This window comes from Hippocampus bargibanti, linkage group LG04 (assembly GCF_051943395.1).
Source record: "Hippocampus bargibanti isolate YZ-2025 linkage group LG04, ASM5194339v1, whole genome shotgun sequence".
In the NCBI taxonomy this organism is placed as follows: domain Eukaryota; kingdom Metazoa; phylum Chordata; class Actinopteri; order Syngnathiformes; family Syngnathidae; genus Hippocampus; species Hippocampus bargibanti.
In genome coordinates this window covers 12,911,355-12,924,311 of record NC_142737.1, presented here as the reverse complement: position 1 = coordinate 12,924,311, position 12,957 = coordinate 12,911,355, and the positions used below count along the sequence as shown (strand labels likewise).

General features: G+C 39.1%; 1 protein-coding gene across 7 annotated transcripts in view; it reads left to right on the top strand.

Annotated features, from left to right (window-relative positions):
- Nucleotides 1-12,957, top strand: part of grid2 (glutamate receptor, ionotropic, delta 2) — a 493,088-nt gene that overhangs the window by 332,372 nt on the left and 147,759 nt on the right. For all 7 annotated transcript variants that reach the window (XR_016114686.1, XM_088994116.1, XM_088994120.1 and 4 more), the window contains one exon: nucleotides 1,645-1,764. Coding sequence is in view for 6 of the 7 variants with exons in the window: in XM_088994116.1 (XP_088850242.1) it covers nucleotides 1,645-1,764 (120 nt within the window). In the remaining variant the exon portion in view is untranslated. The remainder of the gene's footprint in view (nucleotides 1-1,644; nucleotides 1,765-12,957) is intronic.

The following is a 12,957-nucleotide window of genomic DNA, read 5'->3' as shown; positions in this document are numbered from 1 at the left end:
ATATTCCCAATATAATAAAGAAATAGATAAAAGTTTTCCAACTATAAGGCACACCACATTATAAGGCATTACAGTAGAGCATGGGGTTACGCACCACTTTTACAGGGTTAAATGAAGGTGGTGGCTGCTGACCGCACTTGCGAGTCCAGTTGTGGCTCAATATTACTTTACATCTAAGGCGTACCTGTGTATAAGTTGCAGGGTCATCTTCTGAAGTACATCAAGGCTTTTGGTTGCGCCTTATACACTGGAAAATACGGTACATATATTATGATCAATATGCTACAATATTATATGGGGGCAATACTATGACATTTGGTACAGCACTATATAGTGCATTCTGAAACAATACAGGGTACAATACTACACGGTATGATAAAACAAATATTATATGCTACAATATATTGTGACAGAGTACAATACAATACGGTGCATATGTTAGGATTTAATGTGATTTGGTATCGTACATTGCGATCCAATACAATACAATATTGTATGGCATAATATGAATGACCCACTGTTAATACCATAGCATACAATGCAATATGTTAAGTTACAATATACATATGATACTATGATGTATGATACGCCACGCTACGTTATAATATTATCATGCACTGTGATGCGTTTCAATGAAATAAAGTGGAATATGATATAAAACGCAGGTTAATGGAGCGCTCTAAATTGTCTATAGGTGTGAGTGTGAGCGTGAATAGTGATTTGGGTACGTGTGCCCTGCGACTGGCTGGGAACACGTTCTGATTCCATCCTGCATGCCCACGACCCTTGTGAGGATCGGATTACAAAATGGAATATATGATACAAGATCAGGCACTATGTGATGTGATGTGATGTGTGTAAATAATATTGTCCGACATGATGTGATGTGATACATCATAATGATGAAGTACATTACCATATTTTGCGGTGTATAAGGCATACCCAAAAGCTGTCATTTTCGTCAAAATACTTATACGCAGTTGCGCCTTATCGCTACAACTGTCGGCAGCCACTGACTCCATTTCCCCCTGGAGAAGAAGTCGTACATAACTCCAGCATTTACTGTAGTGCCTTATAATGTGGTGTGCCTTATATTTGGAAGCGTTGCCATATTTATATATTTGGGCAACTTTTTTTCATGGATTGAAAGTGCAACTTATATTCCGGTACGCCTTATATAAGGAAAAATATTATACATTGCACCTTATACACTGGAAAATACGGTACATTACAATACAGTATGTTAGAATATGATACAACACTGTTACATTATACACCAAGTATACCACAAGGTACGGAGAAATATAATATGGTGAACTTCACGCCATGATATAATGTGCATCCACGTTCTCATGCCCAAAAAAAGCTCTTATCCCGTGACTGTAAAATGTCCTTTACAGTTTTGAAAGGCAAATAGAAGTTAAATTTATTATTATTATTATTATTATTATTATTATTATTATTATATCATGCAATTACACATTCACTCTCATGCACATGCACACTCACGTACACATCTTAAACTGTAGAAATAATGCAGGATGACTGTTTGAACTTTCAATTGTATGCACCTTTAGTTCTGTGTTTCCAACATTTTTTGTTGGACACCTGTAAAAAGAATGGTGTTGTAATATGTGTTTTCAGTTTGGTGTGAGCGGCCTGACTAGCTTCCTGGAGTTCACCGACAACGGCACCAACCCTAATATCTTCTTTGAAATCCTCGGCACAAACTACGGAGAGGACCGTGGGCGAGGAGTCAGCAGGGTAAGTCAACAAACCGCTAATCAAGTCTGCACAAATTGCAGGAGTGGACAGGAGTCCTCGTTTACCTGCCTGCTTTTAGTCTTATATTGAGTGCAGCCCTTACCTTTGACGTGACTCGCTTTATAATTGCGTTGTTGTTGTTTTTTTTTTTTTTTTTTTTTTTTTTTTGGAGCATAAGAATAACATTATGGGTTTGTTATGTTTTGTTTGTTTATTTGGTTGGTGCTCATCAATATTGAGTGCAGACATGGTTTGTTTTCGAGTGGATTACTTTTGCTATTATAGCACCGAAAAAGATCACATCACAGGCTAGTGTTAAGCCAAAGAGCACACAAAAGAAACTTACAGTCGAGCAGAAGAAGGAGATCATCGAAAAACACGAACAAAGTGTGCGTTTGTGTGTCTTAACTGTCCCAGTACCATTACGCTTAGTCAACCATTGCTACCATCCATTGACAACTACTATCACAAAGGTAAATAAAACTTTATTATATAGTACATTTTATTTCTATAATTACAATACAATAGCACGTTTATTATACATAAAATAAGGTATAGTTTGTGTAGTTTTATTTAGCTTATTTAGTAGAAAATTATGTTTGATGGGGACCTGGGAACGGCTTATTCTCATTTTTAATGGTTTCGTATCGGAATTAAATGTTTGACAGACAAACTTTTCGCCTTACACAAACTTTCTGGGAACCATTTAAGTTCGGAAAGTGAGGTATCACTGTATAATGGATTTCTTCATTGTGAGACCAATAATGGTTACCTAATCTATATCTGACATTCTGCCTGGCCTCCACGATAAAATTAGTCTAGAACCAACACTGCATGACCATGTGAAGTCTGGAATCTCATTTATCCATCCATTCATCCATTTTACAGACTGTTTAGTGTAGTGGGAGATGCTGGAGCCTATCCCAGCCGTCTTCGGGCACTAGGCGGGAGACACCCACAATTGGTTGCCAGCCAATCGCAGGGCACACAGAGACAAACAGACAGTCACTCTCACACTCATACCTCGGGACAATTTAGACGAAAGTGTTCAATCAGCCATACATGTTTTTGGAATGTGGGAAGAAACTGGAGGTCCCGGAGAAAAACCCACACGGGCCCAGGGAAAACATGCAAACTCCACACAGGGAGGCTGGACCGGGTCTTGAACTCACTCTGAAGTCGCCGTGCTAACCACTCGACTACCGGGACACCGGAATCCCATTTAATTTAATTTATTTCCATTTAACATCCTAACATTGTATTATTTGGGTGTGTGTGTGCAACAGACCTCATTTGAGGAGTGTGCCAATTGCGATTACCATGAGTGGTGTTCTCAAAATCACACACACAGCCGCCCACACGCACGCAACGATATCTTCACCAACAATCGCGAGTCTCCTCCTGGAAAAATCGTTTAACACACCCTCGAGCACAGAATCATCGCTCTTGATAATCGTTCAAAGACATCCGAGAAACAAGGCTTTGCAGACTGATTTGAAAGGGAGGGAGACGGTGGTTGGCTCGGTCCATATAGTGCAACAACATCCGTACGTACACACACATTTCCGCACACACATTTCCATCCCCGATTCAAGCTATATATGTATGAAGATAAGGGACGTGTATTCAGCAGCTTATCAGCCTTCACGGGCAAAAATTAATCTTTACATCATAGCATGAATACATTAAGCCCAACTTGCCGAATGAAATTGCTTCATTACCAGTCTGGTAACCATTCCCCTTTGTCAATACTCGTTTCTTTCATAAGCATGGAATCAAGTGACTAAAGACAAGTAAATATTCCTTTAAGAACGACTCTTCGTTAACTGCACCGTTAGCGTGATGGCGCGCGTTGCCTAATGATGCTGCATCCTCAGAAAAGCTGTTCAAACACAGCGTGTAACATTTTATGATACATAGCTCTAATTAAGATTTTCTCTTCATGGATAAAAGGCTGAACTGAGTTGGAAAGTACCACAGAATATCAGAGGTCAAAAATGAAAGGTCAAAAAGAGTGGTTTGGTGCATCTCCTACAGGGCTTTGAACTTTGAGATTTAATCAAAGTCCAAATTTGCTTGCTTTCCTTATGCTTTCATGGGATTTTGCCGTCTAATAGGGTTTCTTCTCAGAGTAAAAATAAATGAAACAAAAATATCTAGCATGTTCATTCACTCATTCACTACCAGACATGTGCAAAGATGTGTCCACTACAGTGCCAGTGTAATAAACCTTAGACTCTCTTCTTTCATCAGAAAAAAAGAGTTAATTTCTAAATTTGATGGGTCCGGAGTTATCTGAGATTGAAATGGGGGCGGTTTTACGAAGTACAGTAGATTACATGCATATTGATTTGTATAGCACTCTAACAACAGGTGAAGCTGTAACAAAGCGCCAACATGGAAAAAATGGAAATGCTCCCCCCTCATGGGAGGGAAAAACATTGCTAGACGTCTGACCAGTGCTTTATGGCCACCCTTGCAAGAAAAACCCAAACCTGAACAAATTCGGGAATGGCGCTTCATGTCATATTGGCAATTCCCGAATAAATTTGGTAATAGCAGTGAATGAGTTAATCATGTAAACTGTAAAATGGCCATTTTTGGGGGGTCATATGTGTGCCAAAGATGTGTACCAGGCTTCAAAGAAAAATAGATGATAATTACAGAATGTAAATTCGCCAAAACATGACACAATTCATCAAAATTAGAATTGCTTGTTTTATAGACATATTTTCAGAACAGCTGATATAAAAGATTTATGAGGTTGATTGATATTACACTTGCGAGGTGGGCAGGCATTGCTGAGAATATTCAAGAGTCAATTTTCAATTTCCCATTTAATCGCCCTAGGATACAACCTTAAAACGTAAAAATGATTTATTAAAACCCACCTATTTAAAATTGCATTTTCTGTGTAGCTCTATCTCTTGTTTCTATTTATAATTGTATTTTATTTATTGTATTATATCTGTAATTGTATTTTATGTATAGTATAGTATAGTATAGTATAGTATAGTATAGTATAGTATAGTATAGTATCTATGCTTGTCTGTGACTGTCAAGTGTCCTTGAGAGCTTTGAAACGTGCTTAAAATACGTTTTATTATTATTATTATTATTATTATTATTATTATTATTATTATGTATACGCTGTTCAATGAACAATATCTACCGGACAATATACGTATATGGCTAGTTTTGCTTGAGTGTCATAATTTCAATGCAAAGCAAGGCCAAACGTGATTTTACCATCACCCCCCCCCCCCCTCCCACTGTGCTCTTAAAGCATTTTTTTAAACCAGTAGCTATTGGTGTGTTCCTTTTCTGACTCGGTGATCAATTTCATCACTCCCCGCCGCCGTATGTGTCCAAATTTATTCCCATTCTCCACATGGCAGCACACTGAGTAATGATGGTTGTCCTGTAAAAATATTAACAATGGCTGCATTCTGATGCATATTTTTGGTACACAGAGCACGCAGCATTTGCACTTTTTTAAAAATGTGGGCAACAGATTCTAAGCACTGACATGTTGATATATCAAGGGTCTGTGTGAACAGGTTTCATTTATAATATGCTCAAGTGTATATGCACATCATTGTGCAGGCATACAGACACTCTAATTATGGCTATTAATTTATAAGGATTCTACTGAATGCCAAATTTAACTCAAATCTATTATTTTTAAGTTGGGCTGGATTTGTATTGCAGGTCTACTCCAATAATTCAGATTTTCTTGTTTACGGTAACATCACGACAAAACACACACCCGCACTTGCACACACAGACACACACACACACACACACACATTTATATGTCGCTTATGGCAGGGAATCAGTTAGTAGCTAGCATAAGAAGCTTGCATAGCATTCCACATCTTCATTGTGGAAGGACGAGAAAGTAGATGTCACTTAAATTTACCAAATTCTTGTTTGGTGGTTAAAAGGTCTGCCATTTCTTGTTGACAAAAACATATACTAGTACACTTACTTACTTGATTTTCTTTTTGTTTGTGTCATAGTTCCCAATTGTGAATTTCCTCATGGACAATAAAATTCAGTTTGACTTCAATTCAAACATTGAGTAAAAAATAGTTTGGCTAAGGTTGTTGTGGCAAAGTCTACGTGTAGGTTGTATTTCAGAAGTTGAGAAACTTCTGGTTGTATTCGAAAAGAAAATAAGTCCAAAATTAAAAGATCCATTTTAGTTGTCTACCGCATTCTAGCTTCTCATTCCGAGAACCTCTTTTCCTGTTCTATCACTCTCATTGACCTTATTTCTATTCTGTCTGTCATTCAGCATTCTAACATGTCTTATGAAATTCATTCTTGTTATACTTTCCCGCCATGCATATATATGTCAAGTGCCAATAATAATAGCAGGCGACATCTGAAATCGGTCATAATTATCACCAGCACACTGGGCTAGAATTGGCTTTCTGCTCCATTAGCCTCCGCAGCTATACCAGGCGGCCTGTGCATTCGTCTGTGTGCAGCTACATTCGAGGCAGGGGAAAAGTCCCACCTCACGTGTAATTGCTTCCTTAGATATCCGTGACATCATAAATTACTTACGAGAAGGGGCCAATATGGCATTGAGTTTGTACTGTACATTTGAAGTTGTGGTGTGGGTAAGTTGTCACCGAAAAGGTCCGAAAAAAAATTAAGGCGGAGGTGATGAGAGGGAGAAAAATGTTCACTTAAGGGGGAATAGATTTGTAAAAAGAATACTGTACATGCATAGTCATGGGTATCTACTCTCTCACTGTGACAAATGAATCATTCAGATGGTCTCATTTAACATTGCAGGACTGAAGTGGGACAGCTGGGGTTTAATGGGACACACACAGTAGATGACGTTCCTGATGGACAAAAGACAGTGTTGTATGGTATTTTAATTAAGCCTTTGGTAATGTAAAGTACGCTTAGCCAACGTCAATATTGGTGGAGACCACAATTTGTCGTCAGGGCGTCGGGAGTGGGGCATTTGGCACTGATGAGATATATGTATATATATGACAAAAATCCTCTTTTAAATCTGAACAGAAGATGTGCTCTAAAAATGTTATTGATCATCATACATTCCTCAATGCATCTACAATAAAAACTAACAACAAAATAGCCAGATTTTTTTTTTCCATTTGCCACTTGAGAGCTCACTTGCGTAAAAATAATAATAAGAAGAAAACAGCAAACCAACATTAACTACAATAACTCAATTTGTGCATTGGATTAGATTGGATTGGATTAGTTTTTATTAGTCGCACAGTGGAGAAAATTACAATTTGCAGCAGCAAAGTAATGAAAAAGGAAAAGAAAGGAAGAAGTAGAAAAACAAAATACAGGAGCTGCTGTAAAGGCAGACACTCTTGCGGCGCCATCTTGAAGTCTAAAACTAAATAACAAATAATGTGACACAACACAAATGACACAAACAGTCATTCAATCGTAAGCACTTTCTGCACCGTCTTTGTTGCAGTTCCAGAAGAAAGAGAAGCGGATCAAAGTGTCTTTTTCACCAGTGAATCAGGAACTTCATGGTGAAATGTGCACGTCTGCTACAAGCTAAATTTTGAAAGCAAACACAAACCTTTAGCATCCATTGACGAAAAAAGACTGCCTCACATCTCCTGGCCCACGTAAATCCGCTTCAATTCCAAGCCGCGACAATTCCATATTTATTTATGTATTTATTTAGTTAGTTAGTTAGTTAGTTAGTTAGCTGATTTGTTGGTTGGTTTGTTTCCACAAAAAAATTACACATTAACGTTAATATTGAGCCACTATTCCGCCTGCCTCCCTCCAAATCCGCATCAAAATATGAGGACTTGAGCTATTAGTAGAGAAGTTATGTAATTTACCATAAGGGGTTCAGAAAGAGTCCATCTCATACAGTAGATGTTTCTTCTAACAAAACAAGTATATCTCCGGTATTAAGAGAGCCATGGCATTCTTTCTATCACACATTTTCCATTATTCTGGAAAGAGTGAACCGTAAAACTGCCCAGTTTTTAATAGGGGTCACCTTCAATTATCATGTGTATTCCCTTCCTGGAAAAGTACTCCACTATAGTGAAGAGAAATGAGAGCACATGGCACTCTCGAGACCCGGGGAAAGATTGAGGTATCCCATGAGAAGCATTAGTAGCACTGAAGGATTGAAAAATTATGTGGCAGGTTCTCGTAAAACGCTTGCAAAGTATCACACACAAACTGACAGATGTACAAATATCCTGGCGTGTTTGGAAATGTTCAGCGAACCCTTTTGGCTCCGCATGGCAATTAAGCATCATATTGCCTCATTGTCAGTAGGCAACTCACAGGGCTACTAGTACTCTACATACATGCATACACGAAGGAGCTTCAGACAAATTGCCGTTGACAGATTTGTTTTTCTTATTCCCCCTTCCCCGGTGAAGATGTTGTGAGACACAAGACAGCTCCATTCATATGCATCAAATAAAAGCGAGAGTACATTTCCTCTTGGGATGTGTAATTGCGGGCCTTTAGACTGGAAAGGAGAAAATCCAAATCCATGGCTTCACGCCCCAGTGGCTTTTGTAATAGAAACATGCCGATTTGTTATGTGAGGGAAATAAATCTTGATTTGACATCATGATTGCTGCTCTATTGAAATCAACATAAATATACAGCTGTTTTACATGAAAGGCTGCATATATATATATATACACACACACACACAGTCTCGTTATATCGATATCCTCGGGAGTCGGAAAAAATATTGATATAACCGGACTATCGATATATCCAATCCTGCGGCATGTAAATTTTCTCCTTGTGTTCATAGAAATAGTATCGTAATAAGCAGTACTATTGATATAACCGATATCGATATAACGAGACTTTATTGTATATATATGGATGGATGAAGAGAGAGAGAGACAGAGCGTCTCTGGGAAAACGCTACGGCATGTTTCATAGGATTTGCTTTCCCAATGGACAAATTCACGCATAACACTTCCATTTAACAACTGTTTATATTTTTTCATAGGAAAAAATGTACTCACAGTTGACACCTTTCGCACCATTGACTTCCCTGTTTAAATCCACTGATTGTCAGAGCTACACAAGTTGAGGTTGTTTGTTTTTGAGGGGAAACAAATCGATATCCGCCTCTTTGTCAATTTTGTGCTGAGGGAGTAAAAACCATGAAAGGTTTTTACCCACTACATCAAGAAACTTAAAGGGCAGATTGTGTTTTATCAGTCATGCTAAATACACCCCGACTGCTTCCAGGAAAATAATTATTCTAAGGTGTTAAAGTGACGCAGACTGTTTAAGCACAGCATGCAGATATTTTGCACCAGCCGTCGGCATTAACCAACAAATGTAATGCGGCTGTTTGGGGTTGAAAAGCTCTCAGGGGCCGGCCGGTTCTCCCTGCGAGTGTTTTTTTTGGGAGATCAAATGAGGAACAAGCAGATGTGAAACTGATTATTATAATTATGTTTAAAAAAAGTTCCTCAGGGTGGCAAAAGAGGAAAGCGAGAGTCACGCACAAAACAAACACGTACTCGAGTGAGGTCAAGAGAGATACAGGGCTTGACGAAATTTGACTCCAAAAACCAAGCAGAAGAGAAACCGAAACCAAGCAGAAGAGAAAGATAGATAGGGTTGAAACGTGAAAAGTGATAAATAAATACCATATTTTCCATTGTATAAGGCGCACCTGAATATAAGGTGCACCCCCAATGAATGGTAGATTTTAACACTGTTTCCATAGATAAGGCACACTGGTCTATAACACGCACCTTCAATGAATGAAAACAGTTTCCAAATATATATATATATATATATATTTATATAAAAGTTTTCCAAATATCAGTTACACTCACGTTATAATGTGCTACAGTAGAGGCTGAGGTTACATTTTCTATATCCCAGCATCGACCGCGCATTACTTCTTATACTGGGGGAAATGGAGTCGGTGGCTGCTGACAGTCGTTGCAAGACCCGTTGTGGCTTAATGTCACTTCACATATAAGGCGCATCTGCGCATAAGGCACAAGGTCATCTTTTGAAGAAAACCAAGGCCTTTTGGTGCGCTTTATGAACTGGAAAACACAGTAATCTGTTTACTCGTGTCACTCACTACCACACAGGGGTCAAATTGTGATCCTCGAGGTACAGTATCCTTCTTTTTATAGTTTAAGGGACAACCGACTTCTCCAGGCAAGTTGTGTCCATAATTTTTAAAATGGCTTCAAATGACTTCTACTGAGCGTATTTTACAAAGATTCCACCACTTATAGCTATATTTTACGTTTTAAGACTCGTTTTAAGACTCGCACTGAATGTGAGACCTGTTGTGGCTCAATAGTACTTTACCTATAAGGTGCGCACCTGCGTTTAAGACGCAGGGTCATCTTTTGAAGAAAATCAAGGGTTTTAGTTCCACCTTATACACCGGAAAATATGGTACATCACAAATGACATATTTCTAACTAAACAAAAAAACTGAGATTTTCCTTTTTCATTTTCTGGTACGTGTATTTTTGTATATGCATATATTTATATATATATTTCTGAAAAAATATATGACTATATACTTTACTGACTGTTCTCATATTCAAACATTTTTCATTCAAAATTTAAGGAGAATACATTTTTCTCAAAAACTGCTTCATAAAACACCTGCGTATAGGGCGGAAGGTCATCTTCTGAAGAAAATCAAGGCTTTTGGATGTGCTTTATACACCGTAAAATACTGTTAAAGCCTGTTACTGGTAGGTAGATTTGCATATATCTTTATTCAGTCGACCTCTCCCGGAACTGCTTGATGGGGAGGCAGATTGAAGAGAGAAAGAGTCGAAGGGTTCGGAAGGCGAAGAAGAACAAAGGGAATCTGAATGTTTCGTTGATTGAAGGAAACAGGGGGAGAAGATACACATGGGGCAAAAAGCCACTTTTGGGAGTGAAATTTATCCCTAACAGTTGATCGCGGAGGGTCCACTTTATTTATCTGTTTTGTTTGTGTTCTGGGCCATTATGCCTGTTGCTTATCATGCCACGCATGTGTCTATGGTGTTCGTACTGGAGGGGTCGATCGCAGGAGGACTTTTGCTTCTAAACGTTGCTCAAACAACAAAGATCACCTTTACCAGGTATTGTATCAGGTTTCCCTCCTTCTATCTTAGGGTGCCCATGTTTCAAGGCTTTCTGAGCGTCCCTGCTTGTGCAATTATTTTGGCATGCCATCTGCTTTCACCCGTTGAACTGGCTTGGGCGTACAACAGCTTCTTCCACTACCCGACTGATGTCGACAATTTGTCGACGCTGCGAGGAAGCGTCGATCAAAAATGCTCACGCTGATCAGCAAGTGTTGATTCTAGTTGGCCGCAGGACAGTAGAAGTGAGACGCTTATTGAATCTGACAAAGTGCCTCTGGTGTGTGTTTGGATCTGCTTAAGTGTGGCAGTATTTGCAGATTTAAAAATGAATAAATGAAAAAAAAATGAAATGAAATTAAATTAAATACAAATTTACCAGCAGTTTTCTTTTTAGAACATTGTTGGTTTGGCTTCCTGCAACCATCCTTCGCGGATAATTCGAGGATTGACATCTGGTTCCCTCACAGGCTGATAGCCCAGTGGTATTGATATTCGCTAAGAATCTTTCATCGAATGAGCAAGCCGCCCTTATTGAACAAGACAAAATGAGAACACTCAGACTAACATTGACTCATGACCCAAACCTCAGGAATAGGCCATACTCCTTGATGGTACACCTCCAACACCAGATGATGGAGTGTAATCAGACTCGATAAAAAGAGTTTTATTCACCGTGCTTTTGTGTGATGCAACAAAAATCTAGTTTAGCTGGTTCAATTCATTTCACTGGGGAACGTTGATTTGACATGTTTGTGAATTGAATTGCAAGCTTGGTCAAGGAACACTTTTAACTAAATCTCTGCCATTGCCGAATTTATTCGGGAATTGAAGAGTGTGACGTTGAGCACGATTCCCGAATTGGTTTGGGTTTTGTCTTGTGAAGGGGTGCTGATAACGCGCTGGTCAGACCTCTGCCAATGTTTTTTTCAATTCCACGAGGGGGCAGCATTTGCTTTTTGCTTTTTGTTAGCTCTCTGTTACAGCTTCTGCTGTTAATATAAATCACTATGGATGTATTGTATTGTATTGTATTTTGTACAACTGTCATGATCTGGTTGGTGACCAATGGGTGGTGCTGTCGGCCCCGTTGTCTGCACTTGCACAGGTGCTGGTCGTCCCGATCATTGGCGGACTGCCACGTTCGGATTGGCGACCAACGGGTAGCGCTGTCAGCCCTGCCTGCTGCCTCGCAGGTGCTGGTCGTTCCCAATCAGTGACAGTTCAAGGGACTCCCGGCACGACCATTCGGTGCCGGGTCATTGTATGCTCTGTATGCAATTGTATGCATTGTATGCTGTGCATGTGTTTGTTTGACCTTGGCGGACTTTTACTTTTGGTTTTCTTTTGATACTTTTTTTCTGTTCAGATGTTTTAGATTTTGTTCCTGCTGACTTTATTTTAATACAATCTGTCCCAAAGTGATCCCTCCTGCCTGCTTTTTGGGATCCACAACTGCCATCACAACCTTGCAAACCGTGACAACAACTGCCACCATTTCAAGCTCAGATAACTCCAGACCCATATACTCTAGGAATTAACTATTTTTTTTCTAATGAAAGAAGAGAGTCTCGGGTTTCTAACCCTGTGTTGAATGTTTATGTAATCATAAAATGACAAAATGAATGAAAATGACAAAAGCCCTGACACTGGAGTGGACACATTTTTGCATATCGGCTGGTAGTGAATGAGTTAAATGATATGTGGGGCTACCCTTGTTCATTTCTAAGTTTTTGAGTTGTTGAAATAATAACACTCATGCAAGGTTAACTTTGATTCGCTGAAATTGAGCAGTATTAACCATTGTGCAATGCCGATTAAATCGGATGAAAGTCACATCAACTGCTAATAAATTTTAGGACTGTTGAAAAACTATCAATGTAAGTCATCAATCCAGTGAGAACTGAATTCAGACATGATGACATTCGTATTGCTCAAAAAAGTGAAGGTATGCCAAAACCTCTTTGTTAAGCTCCTGAGGAAACGAGGTTTGATATCCTTTGAAGACAGGGCCTCAGTGAACTACTGGCAAGGGGCAGCAGGTTTTCGGTGTATCGACCAGTCT